The sequence below is a fragment of the Notamacropus eugenii genome, chromosome 1 (genome assembly GCF_028372415.1).
Source record: "Notamacropus eugenii isolate mMacEug1 chromosome 1, mMacEug1.pri_v2, whole genome shotgun sequence".
NCBI classification, from domain to species: domain Eukaryota; kingdom Metazoa; phylum Chordata; class Mammalia; order Diprotodontia; family Macropodidae; genus Notamacropus; species Notamacropus eugenii.
In genome coordinates this window covers 611,377,472-611,404,809 of record NC_092872.1, presented here as the reverse complement: position 1 = coordinate 611,404,809, position 27,338 = coordinate 611,377,472, and the positions used below count along the sequence as shown (strand labels likewise).

The following is a 27,338-nucleotide window of genomic DNA, read 5'->3' as shown; positions in this document are numbered from 1 at the left end:
TTTCCTCATTTGTAAAATAAAGATAATAATGGCACCAACTTCTTAGGGTTCTTGTAAGGATCAAATGAGACAATAACTGTAAAGTGCCTAGTACATAGTGAATGTTATATAAATTTTAGGGTTTTTATTATCTTAAAAATAATATACATATCAAAGGATTTGACCAGGAAGTTTTTAAATAAAGAAATCAAAACTATATATATACATATATATATATGTATATATATATATATATAAATGTAAAATATGTATTATATATATGTGGTCATATGAAAAATGCTCTAAATCAATATTGGAGAATTGCAAATAAAAAGAAATTTGAGATATCATCTCACATCAATGAGATTGGCTAAAATGATAGAAGAGAAAAATGGCAAATGTGGAGGTTTGGACACTAATGTACCGTTGGTGGAACTGTGAACTGATCCAGCCATTTTGGAGAGCAAATTATGGAATTATGCCTCAAAAGTTACGAAGCTGCCTCTGACCTTTTGAACCAGCATTACCTCTATTTTGGGCCTGTTTCCTAAAGTGATGAGGTAAAAAGGAAAAGAATCTGTATGTTCTAAAATATTTATAGCAACTCTCTTTGTGTTTCCAAAGGGCTGGAAATGGAGAGGATGTCCATTAATTGGGGAATAGCTAAACATCTTGTGGCATATGGTTGTGATAGAATATATATACTGTGTTATAAAAAAGTGATGAGCTGGCTGATTTTAGAAAAACCTAAGAAAGACTTGCACAAAATAATGAAAAGTGAAATGAACAGAAACAAGAGAACATTCTATACAGTGATAGCAATACTGCTGAAAGAACAGCTGTGAATGACGAAGTTATTCCAAGTATTATAAATACTCAAATCGACTACAAAGGACCTATGAAGGAAGATACTATCCACCTCCAGAGAAAGAACTGATAAATACAAGTATGCATACTATGGTTTTACATATACTTATAAATTTGTGTCAAATGGTGGCCTTTTCTAGTGTGGCCTCCTCCAGTGTAGGGTGGGGAGGGAAAGGGGGAGATATTTTGGTCCTTAAAATGTAACAAAAAAATTTTTTTAAAGAAAAAGTAATATACATAATTTAATTTGTATCACTGAACATGTATAACCTTTATCATTTTTATCATATTTATCATTTATCATATTTATCTCTTCTCAATAAGGGGGGAGGGGAAGGAGGGTGGGGGAGAATTTGGAACTCAAAATTATAAAAAATGAAGGTTAAAATGGTTTTTTACATGTAATTGGAAAACATTAAAACTTTTTAGATGATAATATACAAATTTAATAACTATATTTAAACTTACTAGCTATGTGATCTTGGGCAAGTCACTTAACCTCTGTTGGCCTCAGTTTCTTCAACTGTAAAATGAAGATAATAATAGCATCTACTTCCCAGGATTGTTGTGAGGATCAAATGAGATAATATTCATAAACTGCTGAGCATAATTCCTAGGACACAGTACTATATAAATGCTAGCTTCTATTACTATTATTATTACTGTTTCATAAGTTATATTTGTAGGAATCATATCCCCCTACTAAAACATGTTCCATGAGAGTAAGATCTTTGATCTTCAGCCAAACTTTTTTTCTCCCTCAGTGGTCCTTACACACTGTTCTGTACTTAAGAGATATTTGTTGAATTAAATTCACTGAACTGGGGTCCGGAAGACCAGAAGGGGCCAGCGCTGCTTAACACTTTTTTAAATTAATGACTAAGTCTTAGAAAGAAGGAATAGGTGGTAGATTTATCAAACTTACACATTATATAATATTAGGTCAGGGGTTGTTAATGTGCTTGCATCAAAGAGTTGGGGTCTAAAAGAATCCATTAAGATAAAATCTTAATAAATGTAAAATCCTACATTTGGATCTAAAGAAAAATTGCCCACTAAAAATCAAGGTTAGTATGACTGGGGATATTAATGGATAGAAATCTCAATATAACTAAATAATGCAATGTAACAGCAAAAGAACCTTTCAAATACTTGAAGACAATTGTAATATCATGTCCCTTTACTCCCTCCAAATCTTCTTTTCCAGGTTAATATAAAGTTTCTTTAACTTATTTTCAAATGGCTATGTCTTAAGGCCCCTTTAATCACCCTTCTCTGGACCTCCTTCCAGATTTTCAATCTTTTCTAAAAATCTGATATTTAGAAATGAAATCACCAGCACAGTTATGGTCTCAGCAGGGCAGAATATCACAGGATTATTGTTTATTTCAGTCTGAAGTTGTATTAGTTTTCACTTCTTCACTAGTTCACTTCTTGACAAACGGTCAAACCACCACCTCCAGCATATCCTGCTCCAAGTGTCTCAAAGATTCTTATCAACTGCTCAACTAGCTAATGTGAGCCTCTCTAGGGGAGCAAAATCTCAGCAATGTTCCCAGAAATTGCAGAACAGCTATACATTAACTTTGATTCACCAGAAAAGGTTGTAGGCACCTCCTCTGGTATTGTCTGTGCATCTATTTTCCTTCCCTCTCATTGCATGAGTAGTCCCCAAATTTTTCCAGAAATTACAACTGTCTTTTATATTCCTGCTGCACTACTTTTATTAGTTTTATTTAACTCTAAACTCATTTTTATTATTTTTAGATGTCTTCACTTTGAGCTTTTTAAGGTCTTCTCTTTCCTTATCTGGAAAAGACTCCTCATTTAGTTTCTCTAGTCCCATTTTTCTCCAACTTAGAGGAACAGTTCCTTTCTCCAAGTCATCCTACACTATTCAAGCTGCAGCAAAGGTGTGCCCACCCTACCCTCATCATTTTTTTCAGTCTGAGCATTCACATCTTGAAAATCAGTAAATGCTACAGAACAGCATTTATTGTTCATTATTTAAATTTATTGTTCATTATTTAAATTTAAGACAGAGATGGAGAAAATGTTAGCATAGATAAAAAGTGTGTCCTGAATGCAGAACCAACTGTTAAATATTTATCAACATGCTGCAAAGGAGCAGCTCACATTAGCACTTTACAGTTAATTAACAGAAGAGTCTGCTTACCTGCGGCTTTAAAAACCTTTTGTTCTGAGATGGCAGGATCACAGATTTAGATTTGGAAGGGACCTTTGACACTATGTGGTTCAATGCCCTCATTTTACAAAGCAGGAAACTCCAGGAAGGTTGAGTCACTTACCCAAGGTCACCCAGGCAGTAACTTTCAAAGATGGAATTTGAATTCTACTTTTTAACTAACTTGATTCCCTTCCCGAACTCATTAATGGAATCCAGCCCAATTGTTCTATAGACACTCACAAAGGGGACCTTTTGGGTCTTCAAAATGAGACATAATTGAATCACTGATTGTAAAATAAACTAAATTCTTTGAAGGCATGGATCCTTTTTGATTCTGTTCTGTTTTTATTATGTTGCCTTCCTGGGAACCTCTAAACAAGACCACTAAATGGATTTGATTGTGGATGGTGGTAGAGATGATGATGGTGGTGGTGGTGGTGATGATGATGATAAAGCTAATAATAATAATAGCTGAAATATGTGTATCAATCTAAGGTTTCCAAGGTACTCTGCATCCATTATCTCCTTTGAAACTCATATCAACCCAGAGAGAGGCATCATGGCTTAGTGGATGGAGATCTGTAGGGCTACCTCTCATTTATGCTGACTGTGTAATACTAGGAAAACCCTCCTTTCTCCCCAACTTTCCTATTTATTGTCAAGGCCATGTCTATCCCCCCAGCTACCCAGGATCAACCAAGACTCCTCACTTTCCCACAGGCCCCCATATCTAATCTCTTTTCATTTCTCTCTTTGCACCAACATATGTTCCATTCTCTCTATTCACACAGCCATCATCCTAGTTCAGATCCTTCTCACCTCTCCCCTGGAGCTACTACAGCAGTCTTCTAATGGGTCTGTCTGCTTCAAGTCTTTCTGAATTCTATCCATCCTCCACTCAGCTCTCAAAGTGATTTTCCTCAATTGAATGTCAGGGGAAAGGGGAAGCATTTATTAAATGCCTATTTTGTGCCAGGCACTACACTTTTAAATACTTTCATTTGATAGTTAGAACAACCTAGGAAGTAGGTGCTATTATTATCCCCATTTTACAACTGAGGAAACAGAGGCAAACAGAGGTTAAGTGACTTGCCTAGGATCCACTGTGTCACCTAGTTGCCTCAGTAGCTAAAGATTATATCCAGGATAAAATATATATTTGGGATGTAAAGCCCTTCAGAATCTGGTCCCTTCCTACCTTTCTATTCTTCTTACACTTTTCTCCCCTTCACACATTCTCCTAATTTCTATTCCTAGAATATGCCATCTCTCAACTCTCTGCCTTTGAACCAGCACCAGTCGGTTTTTTGTCTCCAGCTCCTAGCTTCCCAGGCTTCCTTCAAGAGTGCTCAAACCTCCACTTCTTCAGAATGCCTTTCCCAATCACTGCTGCTGCTAGTGCTTTTCTTCTCAGAGGTTTTTCTGTCCTTGGTATTGTTCAGTTGTTTTCAGTCGTGTCTGACTCTTTGTGACTGCATTTGGGGTTTTCTTGGCAAAAGTTCTGGAGTGGTTTGCCATTTCCTTCTCCAGCTCATTTTATAGATGAGGAAACCAAGGCAAACAGGGTTAAGGGAATTCCCGACCGTGACGCAGCCAGTAAGTATCTGAGGCCAGATCTGAAGTCCTGATTTCTATCCAACTCACTGCACCACCTAGCTGCCCTCCTTCTCATATTACCTTCATAAAGTGTCCTTTGTGTAAAGGTACACATACATATAAATTCTTTATCTATACACAATTATTTACATTGTTTCCCCTGTTAGAAAGGGAGCTCCTTGAATGCAGAGACAGCATCCCCCAGGATTTAGCACAGTGACTGGCTTTCAGTAAGCACTTAATAAAAGCCTGTTGGTTAATTTCAGAGGTGCTGATCTTCAATGATAAAAGAAATTCCTCAGAAGTAATTTTATAAATTTTTAAATAAATTTTATATCAGAAACCACAGGTCCAGTAAAAGAATAACAGTAACAAAAAATAATTCTTTAAAGTAGGTCCAGGTATTATTATCCCCATTTTAGAGGAGGAAATTGTGGCTCACCAATTTTAAAGACACAGTTATTAAAGTGTCAGGGATCATGATTTAAATCCAGGTCTTGTTGGCTCCAAATCTGGCCCCTTTATCTCTCCCCTGGCACAGCAAGTGTTCCGTTCAGCACTCGGAGCAGAACACACTGCCATTTTGCGGTCGGTGCACATGTCCTAGTCTTCGCAGGAATCTTTTTTTTTTTCACCCAATGAGTCATTCTTCTGTGAAAGAGACTATGAAAATCCTGGGGCACTTTCACCCTCCCTCATCTGCTGTGAAATGAAAAGCGGCGGGCATAAGGAAGTAGGTATGAGGTGGGGGATGGGAAGCGCGGAAGAGTTAGGAGAGTGAGTGAAGATGCTCTGAAATCTCAGCTAGAAATTGGGGAGCCGATGACTTCCTCAAAAATCCCCTAAAGGAAACACCTAAGGGGAGCACCCTTCCCACTAGAGAATCCAAGATCTCGGGCTGTAGGCTTCACCCTTTCATTTGTCCAGACCGACTCCAAACCCAGCGGTCTTTTCATGAAGCTCTCCTCCACGTCTCTGCCCGGAGTCACGAGGCTGGCAACCCTCCCGGCCCCATGCTGCCCACCACGGCGCAAGGTTTTCGGTCCCATTGCCTACGTCACCAGCCTCCCGGGCGAGCCCAGCGCGCGTTATGCCTAGACTTGCCCTCCGCCCAGTTTACAGATTCCGACGGTCCTTCTCCCACGCGCGTCCCGCGAGGGCAGAACAAGGAAGGGAAGAGGGGGATGGATTAATTGACTTACCAGACACAGGAAAGTGAGATCCTTCCAAGGACGGCATAGCGTAGCCGTGGCGTCGCTCATCCCCCTAGGATCAAACTTTCCCAGGGGCTCCCAGTCCGACCACGTTCTATTCCGTGCAAGTGAGGACCCGCTCGTGCTGTGCTGTGCTGGGCAGGGCAGGGCAGTCCGCGTCCGGCTGGACTCAGATGCGCCAAAGTAAACCTCTCGCCTCTAGGGATCAACTTCGGGTGCGAGTCCGACTCTAACTTAAGTACGTTACAACATAAGCCACGCCCGAAGTAGGAGGTGTCTGAGTGGGAAGAAGAAGGAGGATCAGGTAGGCTGAGAAATTCTCGGAAATTTCGTAGAAGAGCAGAGTTTCAGTTTTACTTTTTATTTTTTTTTTTTAACTACGATCTCTATATTTATCAGGAATCTCTTATAGACAAAGTGTCTCTTTCAATAATAATGGTCAGCATTTATATATCACTATAAGGTTTGCAAAGCAATTTACAAATTTTACTTCATTTTTTCCCCTTACAGTAACACATTGTGAGTAAGTACGTAAGGCTGGATTTGAGCTCTTATCTTCCCGACGCTAGGTCCAGAGCTCTATCTTTTGTGCACCTAGACACATCCTCTTCCACTATGAGCTGAGAAAGCATTGTCACACAGGGCTTGGAGCCAGAAGACCTCACAGGAATTTGAGTTCGTACTTTTCCATTTATCAGTAATGTTATCTGGAATAATTTTATGCCTATCAATTTCCATATCCACAAAATATGTTTAATATTACCTCTACTAACTACCTTACGGGGAGATTATGAGGATGAAAGGAGATCCTAGGATCACAGATCTAGAGCTCAAAGTGACTTCAAAGTCCAACTCCCTTATTTTAGAAGTAGAGAAATCCAAGGCACACGGAGATTCAGTGAAGGGTCCAAGGCCAGAAGCTGGATATGAACCTAGCTCTTTTGGCACCAGAGCCAAAGTTACTCTGATTTAACTAAGCTGACCCCTCAATAAGACATGTCAAAACACTCTGCAATTATAAAGTTCTGTACAAACATAAGATCATTAATTCACCAATCCTGTCATGAAATTGGCAGTATTAGGCTGTAAAGCAAGATTTTGTTGCCTAAATTCTGAAGGAGGTACAGTTTTACTTTCTATGCTCAGGTCCTCCTGACTGCTCCACTGGTGCTTTATCCACTGCAACTCCTAGACATTTGACATTCACTAGCTGTGTGACCTTGGGCAAGTCACAATCCCAATTGCCTCATCCTGGGTCATCTCTAGTCATCCTGATGAATATTTGGTCACTGGATTCAGATGGCTCTGGAGGAGAAGTGAGACTGGTGACCTGCACAGCCCTCCCTCACTCAAAAGCAAAGTCAAGTGCAAGTCCTGTCATTATTTCTCTGATGGCATGGTCTTCTTTGGCAAGGAAGGATGAACACACACTTTCTGAGACAAGAGGCAAATTAGCCAAAGGGTTTAAAATCTGACCTGTGGGAGATACTCGATCCAGGGTGGAGTGCAGGGATTTGAAACCTTGAAGTATTTATGCTTACAAAATGTTTGTCGTATATAGGGAGTGTGCAATGTGAAGAAAACAAAGCCAAGAAAACAGCACACGATTGGTATCCTTCTTTCTCAAGGAGGACCAAAATGATATCACTATGTTGGAATCAAGATGTGTCTGACTGGCAGATCAGACCAATAGGAGCTTGAAAGAGCCTTGGAAGACTCTACTACATGTCAGGCACAAATAGTTTTAAGTGGAGATGGAATAGAAATGTTTCTAAATTTGTGCATCTCACATTTCCTTTGAACTACTGCAATTCTTTGCTCATAGAGCACAGCACTGACATTTGTGTCAGACTCCTAATTCTTACAATAGATTCCAGAGTTCTTCTTGAGAATGTCCTTGTATCACTTCTTCTGACCTCCATGTGAGCACTTGTTTTGTGTGAGTTTTCCATAAAATAGTCATTTAAGCAAACTTACATTTGGCATTCAAACAACATGGCCAACCCATTGGAGTTGCACTCCTTACAGTAGGACTTGAATGATTGGCAGTTCAGCTCCAGAAAGGACCTCATTGTCTTGGTAATATCTTGCCAGGTGATCTTCAGAATCTTCCTAAGAAAATTCAAATGAAAATGATTCCATTTCCTGGCGCAGGGCTGGTAGACTGTCCAGGTTTCACAGGCATATAATAATGAAGTCAGCCCAATAGCTCTGTAGACCTTCAGTTTGGTAGGCAGCCTAATATCTCTTCTCTCCCACACTTGTCTTCTGAGCCTCCCAAACACTGAGCTAGCTCTGGCAATGCATGTGTCAATCTCTTCATCTATGTGGAGCCACATGTATGTGGACATCCCTAAAAAGTATACTGCTAAGTGAACTTATCTACAGCATTCAAAATTTCTCCATTTGCTGTTGGTTCCCTATTTGAATGGAGCAGTGCTGACTGGTAGACCACCTGTGTTTCCTTGGTGTTAATTGTTAGGCCAAAATTAGCACAAGCAACAGAGAATCTGCCAGGCCTAGAGGCCTGAGGGCTACCCGAGTCTTACCTTACCTATTGCAGGTCTTCTGCTGGCCAAACCGGATAAACGTATGAGAGAAGAGACTTTCCAGAGTCGAACAAGGGTTAGGCTTTATTCAGGGTCTTGGTTACATGTGCAGGGGGAACTCTTCCTTAGGAGAGAGGGAAATCTCCCAAGGAGGCAAAGATCTTACAGTAAGAGAATGAAAGCAGAAGTTTAAGTGGGGAGAGAGGGGAGAGGGAAGAAAGAAGAGAGGAGAGAAGGAAGAGGGGCCTCCTGTCCTCTAAGGGCCCCTCAGCGCTAAGAGCCTTCAGGCTTTCCTGACCCTACTTAAGTTCTCCGGCCGCATAGTTTACACCTGATATACCGTGCCTGTTAGACAACAATAGGTGTGCTCAGATCCGGGGGATGCTCTCTCCCAGCGTTTCCCACAGGAAGAGGCGGAAATGCACGAGATAGCTCGGTCTCACACCTCAATTCCCTGCTGTTCCCTGGGGGGCCTCATGAGAACTCTAGGGTTTAGAAGTCCTCACTTTTACCTGCCCGAGACTGTCCACATGGAACTGAGTTTACACCCCCAACAAGAATCAATCCATACTTGGTTGCATTTCAGCCTCAGAGGCTGCATTCAGTGCACAATCATGTGCAAACAAAAAGTCGCACACCAATGATTCCTTCTCTTTAGTCTTGACTTGTACCCTTTTCAAGTTAAGTAATTTATCATCAGTGTGGTAGCTGGTCTTTATGGAATTTTTGCCCTAATTGAAGGCATTTGACAACATCACTGAAAACATCATGCTAAAAAGTATGGGAGCATATACACAGCCCTGCTTCACTTCATTGGTGACCAGGAAAGCATGAGAGCATTATCCATTATTCAGAAACTGTGCAAACATGCAGTCATAGAACTGAATTACAATACCGATGAACTCTGAACTCGTCCAGGCACCAAATTTTGCCATAATCTTTCACAAGCCCTCATGACTGACTGTATCAAAGACCTTGGTCAGATTGACAACTGTTGTATACAGTTCCTTGTTCTGCTCCCCATTTGTCCTGCAGTTGTCAGGCAGCAAACACCTGAAGCCACATTGGCTCTCTGGTAGGTAACCATCTTCCAGGTGAAGGATCAGTCTATTAAGGACGACTCTAGTAAGAATCTTGCTGACAATAACTAAGAGAGAGAACTCCCTAGGATTGTCACAGGACTACCTATTTCCTTTTCCTTTATGGAGATGAACAATAGAGGCACTGAACTCCTTGAACTCCTGGGAGATAGCCTCCTCTTGCCATATAACCTGCAAGATTTCAGTCAGCTTTTCTTTCATCAGTGGACTCCTTGCCTTATGCATCTCATTTGGAATAGGATCAGCACCAGATAATCTATTAAATGCCAATATTTGATCCAAAGATGCATCCATGAAGCTTTATTATGTTTAGGTACATGGAATAATGTTGATGATGAGATGGTCATGAGATGCATAAGTCTTCAATAGTAAGTGACCACTGCAGTTGCTGTGTCCAGCTCCATTCTTCCCAAGGACTCCCTGCCATGTCTGGTATTCTCAGCCTACTCTAGCATTACAGTCACCCAGGATTATAAGCTTGTATTCTTTTGGCACATTGATGATGAGGGTCTTTAGGTCTTCATAAAATTCTTCTTTGATCACATAAGGGTTCATCGCAGTGGAACCATATACACTGATGAAGGTGGTATGGCACTTTCTTGCAAATGGCAATCACATTGTCATGAGCCTGTTGTTTACTCCTTTTGGGATGCATACAAGCTTATTGACTAGATTGCATTAGATTAGATTAGATTTGATACTGAAACCTATGCCACCTCCACTATGGCCACTCCAGAAAAACATGAATCTGGCTCCAACTTGGATAAGCTAGCCTTCATTTGCCAGATTTGTTTCACTCAGGGCTACTTTTTGGCTATGATACTGCTCAATTCTCTCACAACAAGACATGTTTGTCTTTCAGGTCTACTGGATTTCATATTTTCTGTAAGTTTGCATACATTTCATGCACCAATAGTACATGGAATCATTTTTGTAAAAGTGTGTGTGTGTGTGTGTGTGTGTGTGTATGTGTGTGTGTGTCAACCACAGGGTGGGATCGCCACCTGACTTAGTAAGTATGTCTTCTTCATGCCAGGAGTTGAGTGAGCAGTGTAGTCCTTAGAAAAGGCTGCTCAGACATCCAGTGAGCTGCCAAATCCCACTGCTGCTTCAGTCCAGTGGCATGATAACCCTTTAGCCTGGGCCACCTATATGCAGGGCAATGACTACAGGGCCCAGTGTATCTACACCTGCTGCATCATCACTTGCTTGTTACCACAAGACTTTGAGGCAGGTAAAAATGATATGAATGATATCTTTTGACTTGGCAGAGATATTCGATTTAAGTGAAGCAGAATTGTACCAAATCATTGGTCTCTTTCTTCCAGAGTCATCAGAATACAGTGGTAAGACAAAAGTCAATATAACTAGTGATGGCTTGGGATGCAATGGATTACCTTGGTATCTTCAATGTCTAACCAAAGTCTAAGTGGTCCACATTCCCTGCTTCCACTACTGTCATGGCCCATTGGAACAAATTGTTCACACCTGTCTATTCCACTAGAGAAGTCTTCACATACTTGGAGTAGACAACCCCCTAATTCACTGATGACCCAAGGCCCCTCAGTTACCCTAAACCTGGTTTAACATGTCTGCTGAAATGATTTACTGGGGTATGGTTGTGGTGCATGCTACAGCTCCTTGGAGCCACAGGTGAGAGTTAAGTGGCAGGTGGATACTAAAGATGGAAAGCAGCTCTGAAAATGGGCTTGGCAACCCTATACCAGAGCTTCTAGTCTCCCCTGAACACTTGTGCACCCACACACACTGACAGCACATTCAGTAGACATGGCACCTGGGAGAATGCTACAGCAACAACATGCCTAACTACCTATAGCAAATGACACAGGTACATTTCAGAAGTTCTTACATATCCATAGTATAAGCAGCCAATTAAACATGCAGGCTATTTAACAAAGTGAAGCTAGTTAGCTGCAACGATAGGTCTATATATAAAAAACAATTTAACTGTAAGCAGTGGCATATATAGAAAACAATGAACAGAAATTGCTATAGCACGAACAGAACACAAAAAAGCCAAATGAACATCAAAGCAAATTAAGAAACAAACCAATTCAAGCAGGTGATGATTCATATTGCAACAGTAAGCATGAAATTATATACAATGGACTTTTCAAATGGGCAATCTGTAATATTGTCTCATAGATACATCTGTAACCCTCTTCTGGTTTTCTTGCAACATCATAATTTACCTTAGTGACTGATTTAATAGCCCTAGTTCTCTTGCCACTGACTGATTGATCTTTCTGCGCCTGCACTTGAGCTGGTAGTCGATAGTGTCTCACCCTCCGTGTCATTACTGCCTTGTTTGTCCACACCTGGTCTGGCAGTCCAGGCAGGGGAAGATGGTGATGTAAGCACTCACTTGAAGTACATCCCTTAGTTGAAAGAGAGATTGAAAGGGAAAATTGAAAGAGAGAGTACCAACTAGCTACAGTTTCAGCTCAGAGCAGTAACAAAAACAAAAGATATTATATTGCTAAGATACGGTGTCAAAGACTTTCAATCTGGACATAAGAGTTCTATTGAGAAAATCTGGTGCTCAAGGGGCTCATAAGTTAGCTTACACATACAAAGTGATCCAAAGACTGGAAGCTTTCCTGCTTACAAAACAGCCCCAGAGAACAGAGGAGGCCCTATTAGGATTATTCACCATGACAGTGCACTGCCATAGGAGAGTAAATTGGACTTTCTAAAGAACAGGTGAAGAGATCTGATGAGAGACTCTCACTTAGGCAAAGGATGAGGAAAAGAGATGATGCACCAGTTGTACAAAAACCTTCTGATGGAAATATGGGTGATGAAAAGGACTCATCCAGGAAAAGAGATTGTATGTATTATTACAGGGCAAGAGAACCAATCTGAGAGGTAAGCCCTTTCCTGCCCAAAACTGTTACAGAGATTCCTAGGGTGCAGATTCAAACTACAGAATAGGAACGTAACACCAAACAGATAACTAAATACAAGATGTCTGTGAAATTCAAAATAATTTCCAACTGGGTGGAGGGGTGGGGATTGTCTTTATTCTTTCTTCCTAGTTCAATAATCGTACTTTAGGCCAGGACCTAGCTCAGATCCTGGGTCCTCTTAAAGGTTTCCCTGAATAACCATTTGCCCAGAGCACCTAGGATTAATGAAGTCAACAATGGTTGGATGAAAGAGCTTCTGAGGTTCCCTTTTAAAGCTTTGATGCTTCTGTGATACTCCATCCTTTATCAGTCTTTCCCTTTTAAGAACGTATATACTGTAAGTATTATCTGTATCATCTGTTATGTTCAGAAGTTATTCTAATTTCCTTAGAAGCTAACAATCCATGGGAAATGAAATATATTTTTGCTATGGTAACAGTCTCCTTAAACACCTTTCATGAAGGCAGGTTTTTTCATTTTAATAGTATTTTATTTTTTTTAATCACATGTAAAGACAACTTTTAACCTTCAGTTTTTGAAAGATTTTGAGTTCCAAAATTTTTCACTCTTTCTCTTCCTATCTCCCCAAGACAGCAAGCAATCTAATATAGATTATACATGTGCAATCCATGTAAAATATATTTCCACATTAGTCATCGATGTGAAATAAGAAACAGAGCAAAAGGAAAAATTGAAAAAAAAATAAAACAAAAAAGTGAAAATAATATGCTTCAATCTTCATTCAGACTCCATTAGTTCTTTCTCTGGATGTGGATATCCAACCTGAGTCTTTTGAAATTGTTTTAGATTATTGTATTCTGAGAAGAGTATAGTTGATCATTGTACAATGTTACAGTTATTGTGTATGGTGTTCTCCTGGTTCTGTTCTCCTTACTCATCATCAGTTCATGTAAATCTTTCCAGGTTTTTCTGAAATCTACAAAGCAATTCTTAAAGAAAAAGAAATGAATCGACAAATTTCACAGTTGGAAGGGACTTCAGAGGTCATCCAGCCCTCTGACTTTTAAAGCCTGTTTGGGTCCCAGTCAGCCACCCCAAGTTCTATTCTAAATCACCCCCTTTCTTTTACTCTTATGTTCAGGCACACTGTTTCTCATACATGAAATGCCATCTCTCACTTTTCTGATTTTGCACTGGCTGTCCTCCCTTCCTGTGATGAACTCCTTCCTTCCCTCTGCCTCCTAGATTCTCTTGTTTCTTTTAAAACTCTGCTTGTTCTATATGAAGCCTTTCTTGATTCACACAGTGGCTAGTGCTTTCCCCCACAAAATTGTCTTGTATTTATCTTGTGTATATTTCATATTTGTATGTGACATGTCTCTCCTGATAGAAATAGAAGTCCTTGAAGACAGGGACTATTTCCTTTTTGTCTCTGTACTCTTGATCCTCACCATTTAGGACATTACCTAGCACATAGGAGATGCTTAATAAATACTGTACTGTTTCAGTACAGTAACTGCCAAACTGGAAAGAACTCTGACAGTTCACTAAAAGAATGCAATTGGTATCACTCATGATCCCCATCAGAATCTGATTGTTACCTACAGTGAAAAAAGGCTCTTAAAGCTTTGGAAATCCTAATTTCATGATTTTATTTTACTATTCCAAGAATATGCAACTTAAATGAAGAGATATTTAGGTGCTTCTGCTTTTTTGAAGGGGGAAATTTGCCTAAATGTGCTATGAGAGTAATTTTTGCTAAATGTCTCATTGAAGTAAAAGTTACCCGTGTGTGTGTGTGTGTATAATGTAATATATATGTACATATATATACATATATATACATACATACATACATATATATATACATATAATATCAGTTGATCTGCTTCTAAAGAAGCAGGCACTTAGTGGGTAGTATATTTTCAGTAATCCTGTACCTGAAGAGTAAAACGATGTCATTTTTATAATGGGTTTCACTCCTTTTGATTATTTGTAATGCTGGTTAATGTATACTTCCCAAAGTGAAACTTGTAAATAGTAAGCGAGCTCCAATTTTTCATCACTGTTAATTAAGCATTTTCAGTTTCATTTTGCTCTTTGAAATACTTTGACAGAATACATTTTACCACCTGAAAGATTTTTTAAAATTTCATTTCATATATGCTTGTTTTTCTGAGTAGTTTTACTAATTCATCCCTTGTACTATCCCCTTCCCATTAAACAATTAAAAAAACCCAAATCACTTAATATTTTCTTCATAGTCTAGCAAAACAAATTACTTCATTAGTTTTGTCTAAAAATGTATAGATCTTTCTGAATTTTAAGTCTGTAACCTCTGTTTCAAGTGAATACTATATTTTATCTTCATTTGTGCTTTATCATTGTATTTATTGGATTTCTAGAATCTTTCAGAGTTGTTTTCCTCTATAATGTTCTTTTTCATTGTATAAATTGTCCCTTAGTTCTATTCACTTCACTCTGCATCAGTTCATAAAGGTGTTCTTAATTTTCTCTGAAATTGCCTATGTCATCTTGATTGTGGCACAATTATAATTATATTTATATATCATAACTTATTGAACCTTTTATTCATTCATTCCATAAACATGTATTAAGTGCCTTCCATGTGCCAGGCACTATGCTAAGTCCTGGGGATGCAAAAAGAAGCAAAAGACAGTCTGCGACCTCAAGGAGCTTATAATCTAATTGGGGGAGATAACAGGGAAACAAATATGTACAAAGCAAAGTATATGCAGGATTAATAAATAAAAGAGAGACAGCATTGGAATTAAGAGATGTTAAGTAAAGGAGGCTTCCTGTAGAAGGTAGTTTTTGTCTGGGACTTAAAGGAAGCCAGGGAGGTCAGTAGTTGGAGTAAAAGATAGAGTCCCAGGCATGAAGGATAGTCAGGAAAAAAAAATGCCTGGAGCCAAGAGAGGGAGTGTCTTGTTCATGGAACAATCAGGATGTCTATGTTGCTGCAAGTGAATTAGGAAGTAAGATGTAAGAAAACTGGAAAGGCAGGAGGGATCTAGATAATGAAGGACTTTGAATGCCAAACAGAGCATTTTGTATTTACTTCTGGAGGCAGTAGAAGTCACTGGAGTTTATTGTGGGGAAAGGATAGGGGGCTATGCTATAATCAGATCTGAATTTTAGAAAAATTAATAGGAAGACAAATTTCCCTTAGTTTTCAATTTTGGGCTATCACAAAAAGAGCTGCTATAAATATTTTATAATATAGATCCTTTTCCTCTTTCTTTGATTTCTTTGTGATATAGTCCTAATAGTGGCATATCAGGGTCAAAGGGTATATACAATTTCTTAACTTCTTGGACATAGTTCCAAATTATTTTCCAGGATGATGAGCTATTCACAGCTCTGAGAACAGTGCATTAGTGTATCTCTTTTCCCACAGACCCTCCAACATTTGTCGTTTTCCTCTTTCATCATCTTTGCCACTCTTATACATATGAGGTGGAACCTTAAAGTTGCTTTATTTTGCATTTCTCTAATTATTAGTGATTTAGAGCATTTTTTTATCCAATTGTTGGCAGTTTGAATTTCTTCCTTTGGAAATTGCTTGTTCATATTCTTTGATCACTTATCTATTGAGGAATGGCGCTTATTCTTATAAATTTGAATCATTTCCTTTTCTATCTTAGAAATGAAACTTTTATCAAAGAAACTTGTTGCAAAATTTTTTCCCCAGTTAACTGTTTCTCTTCTAATCGTCTTTGTACAAGAAAGTTTTAATTTTCCTAATCAAAACTGTCTATTTCCTCTCATGTGATCCTCTCTATCACTTGTTTAGTTATGAATTCTTCCTGTGATCATAGAACATCCCAAAGTCACTCTCCTTCAGTGCAGGCATAAAGGAAAGCTCTAGCTGGCCGGGCCTGGGTGCAGCAGAAGTCAGTCAGGGACTGAGACTATCCTGAAAACTTGAGGAGCAGCTGCCTGTGTTCTCCCTTGTCACCTTCAACCTGCCTGAGTGGCTGTGAACTCCTGAGTTGGGTGAGGGAAGCAGAGTGCAACTCCTTCTATAACATCATAAGGTGCTGTGTCTCTAAACTTCCCTGGAATATTTTAGAGGAATCTAGGATCCTCTGCATTCTACTACACAACCCTCCTAAGTGAATAAAAAAATAAAGCATTTATTAAGTACTTTCATATGCAAAGCACCACGATAAGCACTGGAAATGTAGAAATAGAAAAACAAGACATTTCCTGAACTCAAAAAGTTCACATTCTAAAGGGGGAAACCATATATGGAAGGTTTCAGTTTTAAGTCATTTGGGAAAGTCTCACAGTCCTAAGGTTTAGCAGCAAAGCAGACACTAATCTTCTTTAATTGTCATTTCCACTGAAGAAATCATGTAAGTTTCTGTTGTTGAACTATTTGATGATGCCAAGGATTTTGGGGCAAGAACTTTCTTTCCTGGGTCTTCAGTAATTATGACTGTAGCACCAGTAAGAGCAGGTGCCAAACTGCATCTCCACAAGAGTTTCTTCCCAGGATGATGCTTGAGGACACTAGGCTGGAAGAAATGCTTGTTCCATAATAATATATTCCCACAATTGATCAATGGTTATTATGCTTATTGACTGACTGATAGTTCAGTCTAAGGGGAAAATAATATTTTGACACTATGACAGACAAATGGTTAGAAACTTCTAGTGGGGGGAAGGGAATGGAGCAAGATCTCAAACTCTCCCCAGGCAGCCCATTCCACTTGGAGACAGTACCAGGCAGAGCAAGGACAGCCTTTACAAGACTTGATGGCACCTTTGCTGATTCCTAACCCATATTTAGAAGGGTAAGAGATTGAAGGGAATTTACATTATAATTCTCCTGGAGGTATAAGATATTTGTACTTTCTGTCTTTGAGTGCTGACTATTTTTCTTCTCTGATTCATTCCTTGATATTTATATTAGCAAATCAGACTACTAGGACACACATAACCTGTTCTAGATATGAAGAGGCAATGACTTTTCAGACCCTTTCCCATTTATATGGGATTGCATTTTACTGTCTGGGTTATGCAATACCATTGCTGTTACTCAGAATTTGTTGTTTCATGGAGTCATGGCTCGATGTTATCCTCATCTACTCCCAGGGTCCTGCTCAGGATATCAAATTGGTATAAACCCTGTGACAGTCAAATGAAATAATAAATATATGGTGCTTTTCCAAATCTAAAGTGCTCTGTTTCTCCCCGTTACCATATACATGTATATATGTATTATATGTATATGTGTGTGTGTATGTCTGTGTGTGTGTGTGTGTGTGTGTGTGAGAGAGAGAGAGAGAGAGAGAGAGAGACAGACAGACAGACAGACAGAGACAGAGACAGAGACAGAGACAGAGACAAAGACAACTAAGTGATTCAGTGGTGAGAGCACTGAGCCTGGAGTCAAGAAGACCTGAGTTCAGATTTAACCTCAGATACTTACTAGCTGTATGACCCTGGACAAGTCACTTAACCCTGTTTTCCTTAATCCACTGGAGAAGGAATAGTCCACAGGATCATAAAGAATCAGACATGAATCTAATACATACATATATGTATATACACACACATATGTATATGAGTTCTCACTATTCATTTCTGGATTTTCTCTAGATTTTTGCAACAATTATGGAAAACTATGCATCCAAAATTGGTGAGTGGGCTAACCTTTATCAGGCCATACTACTCTCCATACCCAGCCCTGTTCTTTTCCTGCAAACTGATAGAAGAGAAAAGAACTCTGGGATAAACAAGATTGTCTTGTGATCTGCAAGATGGTATTATAATTATTTTTCTGCATACCTGTAAAATTAAAAAAAGCCTCAAAAGAAGGAAATACATACCAATCTTGAGTAATTAAAGTTGAATGTACAATATAGGAAGACAGAGATACTATGTAAGATAAAAGCCTCATGAAATAGTGGGTTTTTTTTAAAAATTGGGTCTCCCTATCTCACTGATGCTAGAGGTATAGCAACCACTGATGGTCTGATCCCAATTCTGGTTAGCCTAGAAGCATTTGACCTGCTGTTTTTCCCACCTGGTTTGGCTCACTCTTCCTTGCTGGTACCAGATTAAGTGCAGATATTTGGTCTGTGAGAGGTCCTGGGTTCAGATCCTGAATGAACCCTCCACATCACACTGACTCCCCTGATCCTCCTTGCTTGGAAGGTCAGGTAAATTAGATTTTTCCTTCTCCCTCAAGTTTCTCCAGTATTCTTGGGATGGCAGACAGGATGAAGTTATGGAAGCTCTCTGCAAATGGCTCTAACATCCACCAGTGCTATCTCCTCAATTGTAGACCTTCCCCTACACCTCAGTTCCATTTAGCTGTTACAACTTTTACAAAAGAATATTTACTTCAGAGAGTATAATCACAAATACACAAACTTACTTTCCTACAACACAGGAAACATAAATCCCCTTTTCCATTGTACTGCCTCTTTCTCTGGGGAAGGGAAGGGAATGAGATTCACAAGTTAGCTCAGTCCCTAGAGAGCACAGTTCCAGTAAAAGTCCAATTGTCCCTTTTACCCCTGTCTTAATTTCCAGACATGCTAGCTTCTCTGGACTTCCTTGCCAGGCTGACTGGTTGCAATATCCTGCCTAGAATCTTGACTTCAAGGATACCATGGCTCTCAAATGCCAGTGTCTGGTGGGGATCACTGCCAGCACCCAACTGCTGACACAGAACAAAAACAAAACACGCCCAGGAGCTTGGTAAAGGCGGAAGGAGGTAAAGGAAGTCCTTTCACTCTCACAAGTCCATTTTGAGGCACCTGCACTGTGGTGAATTGTGATCTTCATCCTCTAGACACAGAAGGACAATACACAGGAAGTAGAAAGATTGTTCCAGGCTGGCCTGTTTTAAAGATGTAGCCTTTCTGGCCACACAGCCGATCAAAGGGGGCTACTTCTGTCTGTGTGGGAGGAAGTATAGGAAGCCTCCATGTTAGGAAGTCTGGACATTCCTGGAGAGATCCATTTATACATTTCCCCCACTGAAATTTTCATTCCCCAGCAAATAAGCAGGGGTACATTTTAAAAAACACAATCTTTATCCCACATTCAGTTTCTTGTCCCAAATTTAGAACAGTTCTCTGGGAAGGTATAAGCAATATTCTCTCATTTGCTTCCTCAGTGTCACCCAGTACAGTCTCCACACAACCAGGAATATTTCACAAAGTTCACCAAATATTTCTACTTGCTTAGCCTAAGCCTTACAGGGCCTTTCTCAACCCACAACCACAAGAAAGAGCAAAGACAAAGAAAATTGGCTTCCATCTGAAATAGAAACCTGGACCACACTGAGGTTTCCAAACTACATAAAGCTCTCTCATCATTGCACAGATTGGGGAAGTGGTAATGACTAATTATTACCCTTTTATCAAATGAGAAAACTATTATAGGTTGAAATTCTACCAATGGTTCCCTCAGTACATAACTTCATCCAAATGGGGTTTGCACAAAAGTGTCCCAATTCTACACAGGGCACACCAAAATTCTCTAGGGGTCCCTCCAGCATGATATCCCCATAGAGGCCCAGTCATTTTCCTTTGCATCCATAATCCCAAAGGGCACCCAAAATTCTCCTAAGGATCCTTACTTACTGCCAGGGTAAACCAAATGGAGTTGAAAATTCACCCATCATTACAAGAAGATAAGTTGACTCAGCTAGAGAAGTAGCAATGAAAATCAGTGACTTGTGGCTTTTGCACACAAGCATCTTACCCTAAAAAGTTATAGGGCATTTTACTTTCACAATAAGTAACCAGCTTAGGTATGCTTAAATGGGAAAGAAAAATATGAACATTTCTGCTTATATAGTAGCAATTTAGTGGTTCTAGATTTCTCACATTAAACTTAATTTGAGTACTTATACAAAATAGTATTAGTCTATCAATGCATATGTGGAATTCAATAATACAAAAATTTTCAATATTTAACAGCCAAGCAATAAACAAATGAAAAGTTTGCTAAATTATATTAGTAGAAGTGACTTATAAAGTAATACTCACTGAATAAAAAAACATTTACAGCCTAAGAAAAGAATTGCCAAATTTCCCTAGGATCTAGCATTCTAGCACGACAGTATCAAACTGAAATAGAAATGGGATTCCTAACTGTTGCATATTAACTTACAAAAACACAAGTTAACATTAACTGTGTTGCATTGTATTTTTATCTATTTGATTAAACATTTCCAAATTACATTTTAATATGTTTCCTTCATCACTGAGGAGTTTTGCAGTTGCCTGATGGCTCTGAGTTGACAATTCTGGTCTAGGGTTATCTCAAAATCAGCTTTGACCTTACTTTATCTCAATTTCAAGACATTTACCAGCCTCAGCCTCCAGCTGAGAAGATAGTAATGAAGAAATTGAGGTGTGTACCATGGTATCTGGCATGGAAAATCATAAATAATATAGCAAGGCTGAATGAGCATCTAGGGACCATCACAGGAAGCATATTCCCAGAGTTTCCATGAAGACATCCAGGGACTCCAAAGATATTGTGACCCCATTGATTGGGCCTTTGAAGGATAATGAACTTGCTGATTACTTCCAATGATATTGTGGCCCAGCACTGAAAGGATTTGGTATTTTGGAATAACTTGGATAATATGAGTGATCCCTTAGTCTTCCTGCCATCCTATCCTATGTTGTATACTCTGACAGTTTCAGGAGTATAGGGATGGTGGGGCAGGATTCAACATCTGTTAAAAAAATAAAAGAAATCACTTCCTGTTCAGCCTTTTGGGTATGACTCTCTGCTGAAAGTCTGATGGCAAGATGCACCTCCAGAGAGAGGTGTCAAAGGACAAGATTCTTCTCTACCTCTTCACCATGATGATCCTGCCCACATGGCAGCTGGTTCCAGGAACCATAATGAGGTGATCTTGTGAGTTCAAAAGGTTCAAAGGTCTTAGAAGCCCTTCAAGGTAGCAGCTGCAACATCCCCAGAGTGGCAGTGGGCTGATATCAGGGAAGTTTCTGCATTAAACAGAATGACTCATGTAACCAGAAGACATTATGATTGGCCAGGACAATGACAAAAGGAAATAGAAAGTGCTTAATTAGCAGTCCTGCAAAACTTATTTCTCTTCTGATGAAATTTAAATATTAGTCTCCCAGCCACTTAAAAATGAAGATACTAAATTCCGTATTATTCATTTTGCTAGTACTGTTTTTCAGAGGGTCACAATTTTTTTTTTTATTTCAAGACATGTTAAAAAAAGTAGTGATGACCTGTCTTAATAATACCCTCATCTATTCCCAGGATCTCTCCCAATACATGAAATTGATGCAAACTCTGTGAGTATCAAATGGTATTTCTAAATGGTTAGCATTCTTTTATCTGAGTAGGAATAAACCATCTGTCTCCTACTCAAATCATATTGTACATTGAGCATTTCTTTCACAGTTTCCTTTGGGGGCCCTAGATATAAGCCATAACTTTTACAATCATTCCCTGGGTTGGTCTATTTCCTCCCCAAAAACCTATAAAAATGAGATCCCAAACTCCTGCCCCCCTCTTCCAGTTCTATCAGGTCCTTGCTGCCTAGTGCTCCCAACTTTAATCCATGGTTATGTGAGTGATATTCTGTATTTCTCCCCTTCCCTGTCTACTTCCCAATACTACCTGCCTCTTTCTGCAGTCCTATCTCCTGTCCCCACACTATCTGCCTCTATATTCCTCCCTGCCTTTTCCCACTTGTCTCTGTACTTTCTGTGCTATTTACTCTCACACCTTTTGTGATTATTAACATGGGATTGCCACTCCATTTCCTGCTGCTAATTATGATCTTTCCCAGTAAGTATTCAAATAACCAGGTATTCTGCCTTTATTTCATAATTTCACAAATCAATGATCAATTTAAGCTCATATAAATAACTGTTAAAATGCATAATGAAAGAAAATTTTATAAGCAAGACAAAAGAAAATAACTTTGAAAGAATACAGATTCTATACAAGTCAAAGTGACTTAGTTATACAAGTCAAAGTGACTTAGTTTAAAGACAGGATGTAAAATGATCATTTAAGCATCATAAATTTCTCAGAAGAACATGATAAATTAAAAAAGACTAGATATCATTCTCAAGGAATAATGCCCCTCCCTCTAAGAAAAAAAAAACCTTGCCAAAAATTTGAAAACACACAACAAAGTATTTAGTGATCAAAGTTGCAGCTGGTCATCAGAGGATAAGTCATTTTTGAAACACCAAGTTACATAGTGATTAAATTTCATGATCTCAATACCAAACAATGAATTTTATAAGCATCCATGAGAAAGATCTTTGGAGAATAGGTTTTTAACAATTCAATACTACTCTACACCTAACAGAAGTTGTTGAAAAGAATGGGATAGGATGTTATAAAATAACAACAATGACAACAAAGGAATTCAACTCAAAATATCCTGCAAAGGTGAACCTAATCATCAATGAAAAAAGTGGATCTTGTACAAAAGAGAGATATATTCCTGCAAATATACTCAAGGAGAGCAAAATCTTTAATTCATAAACACTCCAATAAGAAAACATAAGAAAAGTGAACAAATACAATTACCAAGAAAAAATTGAGTAAAGAAATAAATTTTTCCTTGTTTACAGGCTGTTTTTAGGAAAAAAATAAATTAACTTGATGAGTAAGGGAAAGAACAAAGAAGAGTCATCAAGAGACAAAGAATAAAGATCTAAGGAATTAAAATTTTAAAAGTTTTTTAAAAAGGATTAAGAAGGGAAGGAGAAAGATATTCCATGGGCTAAATACCTCACTCCCCTATAAGTTAATCAAAATATTTTATGGGATGCATATATAGTGAGAAGTCATTGGAATGGGGAGAATGGAAGCAAAAGATAAGTGGAGAGGGTAGGAATGAATCCCCATCCAACCCCAAGGTAATGTGAGAAAGAGCAGTAATTTCTTTACTCATTCAGTGGCAGCTGTGGATGATGAAGGTAAAAACAATGTAAGGCATGACCTGTAATAGGAATGTGTGAGATGATTCTGAAACTAGAAGAGGAAGTGAAAGGGTGTCAATGAAGAAAGAGAGATCCCATCTGTGGTAAAAGAAGAGGGGTGTCTTACAATGAATTTCCTCTTGAAGGGAACGGACGTAATAAGAAACTGCTTTGTCTGGACTGGAGTTGTTCTTCCCACAACTGCATATGAAACTGCTTTTTTAGTGAAGGGGTTGTATGGGTCTTCAGGGATAGCCAGCACCCAGAATGGTAGAGATGAGCAAGTACTGAATAAATACTCATTGACTTGACTAAAATAACCTAGCCTTAGGAGTAGTGGATGATCATGTTAAGGGGAGTGGGGAGGGTAGTAGGACTGGACTTCTTAACAAGGGCTTCCGAATAATAGCATAACATAACATATATGACATAATATAACATTGCTTTGGTCATAAATTGATATTTGTAAAAATAAGGCACAAGAGAAAAAGTCCCAACCAAAATAAAAAATTAAATGTGATTAACCAATTAACTCATTCATATACAAGGGGAAGGGAAGAGCAGGAGAAATGAACAAATGTATTAACGGAGAAATGGGATAGAGAAGGGTGCTCAAACTTAGTACTCCAAAAGTACTGCCTTTATGAGGAACACAAAGAGTAAAGAAGGAACAAGTAAAGGGGAAGCATATGAATGGGGGAATAGAATTCATTATATATTAGAAGGAGAATAGAAATAAGGAGGAGTACAAAGCAAATTAAAGCTTCTTAGAAAGCATGCTACAAAAGAATTTTCCTTAAGCTAAGAAATCACTTGGAGAAAGGAAGATTTTGAATCACATGCCTATTTGGGTGGAGAAAGGAAAGGGTAAATAGCATAAGGGAGAGGAAACAAACAACAAATAACATGAAAGATGAAAGAGAATCCTAAAGTGTAGGAGATGGAACAGCTTCCAGTCAAAGTCAAAAGTGAAATATAGAATCACCACCAGGAAAACAACATACATAGTAAGAGCAATATTGTTGGATGATCAGCTGTGAATGACTTAGCTATTCTGAGTTATACAATGATCTGAGACAATTCCCAAGGACTTATGATAAAAAGCATTGTCCATCTCTGAGAAAGAACTGTTGGAGTCTAAATGCAGATCAAAGCATACTTTGTTTAGTTTCTTTTTTCTTTTTGGTCTGTTTTCTTTCACATCATGACTAACACAGAAATGTTTTGCAAGACTGCAAAAAGTTTGATAGATAGAGCACACAGATCAAACCCTGGCATAGTAAATGTCTTCATTGCTGTACTTCCCACTATCAGGATTACTTCATCCACTCAGAAACCTCTCACATATACAAAATGATTTCTATCTATGACTGTTCCACTGGCACCCAGTCAACAAACAGTTTAGGACTGTTGAGTCCTAAACTCAACAGTCCTCACTGTAATGAGTTCATTTTGCCACTGAATTGCACCTATTAGTTTCCCAATTACCAGAGCTAATGGTAGGTGAACAGAAAGACTACTACATTGTGCAGTTTTGTAGAATGTGCTTAACTCATAGAAGCCTCACAGCTGCCATTTAGTAGCCTATGCAAAAAACAGAAGAATACAAAGAAATTTCTAGAAAGCAGCACAATAAAATGAAATGAGTAGATCTCATTAGGAAACTGTATTTTTCTGATATGTTTATGTCACGTCTGCCTCTGATAAATAGACTAAGCCTTGTCCTTCAAGAGATGCCACACTACCAAGCATCCAGTGAAGTCCCTGAGAGCAGCAGGAAGATAAAACAATGTGGGTGGATCTCATATCTCACAAATAGGGAGTTCATCACCATCGTTGACCATAAGAGTTTGCCAAGGGAGCTAGCAACAAGAAAACAAATAACTGTAGGACTTGCTTTCAATACAAAAATAAAATAGAAGGCATAATGCATTTACTGTGACTTAAGAGTGAATTGCTTATGTTTCTGCCACTGCAGTATAATATCCATGTACTGGCAAAGTGTGAGTTTCAGTTCTAAAGGGCTGGAGGGCTTTCTACTCCCAGGGTTAGCAGGAAGAATATTTCTTGAGGGAATAGAAGTGTTTGAAAGATGAAACAAAGAAGAAAGAGGTGTAAAGGGATAAAAGAGAACTCTGAACAGCACTAAGAGGTGGGAGTGGGGTGGGATAGTACAAGAATGTGGTACAAAGAAGAAGGAGAAGAAAAAGAATCATTGAACAGTTTGAGATGATATAATAGGCATGAAGTTCTTCTTGTGGAAGGGTAGTTAGACCATTTCTAGAGAAAGCACTTCTTGTTGTCCAAGGAAGGATATAGATCTTTAGATTTGATCAGGTAAGACAAATTGATGACTCTCTATTGAGGGCTACAAAAGTATTTATTTGTCAACCAGATATAAACAACAGAGAGGTCTGCTTTCTTCAAAGGACATGTATATAAGTTGTGATGTAGAAGAACATCCTAAGAATCAACATATATTAGAGGGTAATGAGGCCCTTCCCTCATCTATCAGCAACCTCAATTCCCAATCTTTATAGCAAGGAACTATGTGGGAACTCCGGGTGGCTGGCTTCTGCCAATGTGTTCCTAATCACTGGGTTGAGTCCCCCTATTGGCTTCTGAGCCAGACCTCCATGGATACACCAAAGGAATGACCAACTCCATAGCTGCTTCTTCCTTCTGACTTCAAAGCATGAAGACAACTCTGAGTTGTCTGTACTTAATAGAGGCCCACACCCTTAGAGCCCATCTGGGCTAGTTATCTTGTAGGGAGCTATAGCTAAAGAAAATACATAGAGAAAAAGATTCCTTATGACAGGAATTGTAAGATACCCCTTTGCCACACTTGCTCTCTACACATGCACTTTACTACCTATATACTTAAAAATCTAAGCAAATTCTTACCATGGACTTTGAGTATGGGAAAGGGGATAATGCACCCAAGGTTTGGAGGTGATTTTTGTACCAACTGTTCTTGGTACAGTGCCTCAGTAAATTCATTTTCTAAAAGCTAATAAAATCAATTGGTTCATTATTGATGGGGACTGTACCAGTAGAGAATCTGGGAAAATACTACTAGAACTGTAGCTCCTTTGGGTTACCCTTAAAACCCTAGGAGATAGTGTAATCAGTCTGGGGGTCCTAACTCACATGTTGTAGGGAAGTGACCAGGAGGGGGTCAGTACAACAAGATCATAGGAGTATTGATTTGGAGCTAGAAGGCCATCAAATCTGATCCCCTCATTTGACAGATGAGGAAATTAAGGCACCATAAAGTCAAGGGACTTGCCCAGGGTCATTGAGCCAGTAAATGTGTAGAGTTCAATACCATTTCTTCTTGACTCCAAATCCAGTACCATCTTCCCAATATCAGGATTTTTTGTTCATTCACCTGGGGTTAATGATATCACCAGAAGGAACTCAGAAGCACAGCTAAGTGTTGTGAAAGCTCAGGAGGAAAACTCTGAAGGCTTGAGGTAAGGGGTTAGGCAGATGATTTCATCAATATTCTAATTTAAGATGGGAGATTCAGAAAAGAAGGAGATTTGGGAAATGAGCAGCTAAGAAGATGGTATCTGTGAAGGGGATTTGTAGTCCTGTATCCATAGCTCAGAATAGGAATGATAGGCTCTTGGCAAGCAATGGAGTGTATCTGACAAAGGATGTTAACAAACAAACATATTTACCTGAAGTATTGCAAATCTAGTCAAGCATTCTTTAATCTGAAAAGAGAGGCAATGAAAAAAAAATAACCCACAAAAATCTTATAAGTGTTGTATTCCAGAGAGTACCTAGTAAGACACTGGCAGAAGAATAACAGCAGGGACCCATTCATTTACAAGAGATGATATCCAAGAAGAAAGTCATCACTTCCAGCCAAGAAGACTGCTTGGCAGACTGCTCAGTTCCCACATGCATATCTACTCCAACAAAATCCTGGCGTTTACACCAGACTGAATTGAGAAATCC

At 38.9% G+C, this 27,338-nt stretch overlaps 1 protein-coding gene across 2 annotated transcripts in view; it reads right to left on the bottom strand.

Annotated features, from left to right (window-relative positions):
- The window catches only part of LOC140520718 (tumor necrosis factor receptor superfamily member 10A-like), a 46,599-nt gene extending 40,549 nt beyond the window's left edge, over positions 1-6,050 (bottom strand). The window contains exon 1 of one of the 2 annotated variants that reach the window (XM_072634866.1): positions 5,833-6,050. In XM_072634866.1, the coding sequence (XP_072490967.1) occupies positions 5,833-5,892 (60 nt within the window). In that variant the 5' untranslated portion in view covers positions 5,893-6,050. The remainder of the gene's footprint in view (positions 1-5,832) is intronic. The other variant, XM_072634867.1, reaches the window with a different exon arrangement.
- Positions 6,051-27,338: the final 21,288 nt, after the last annotated feature.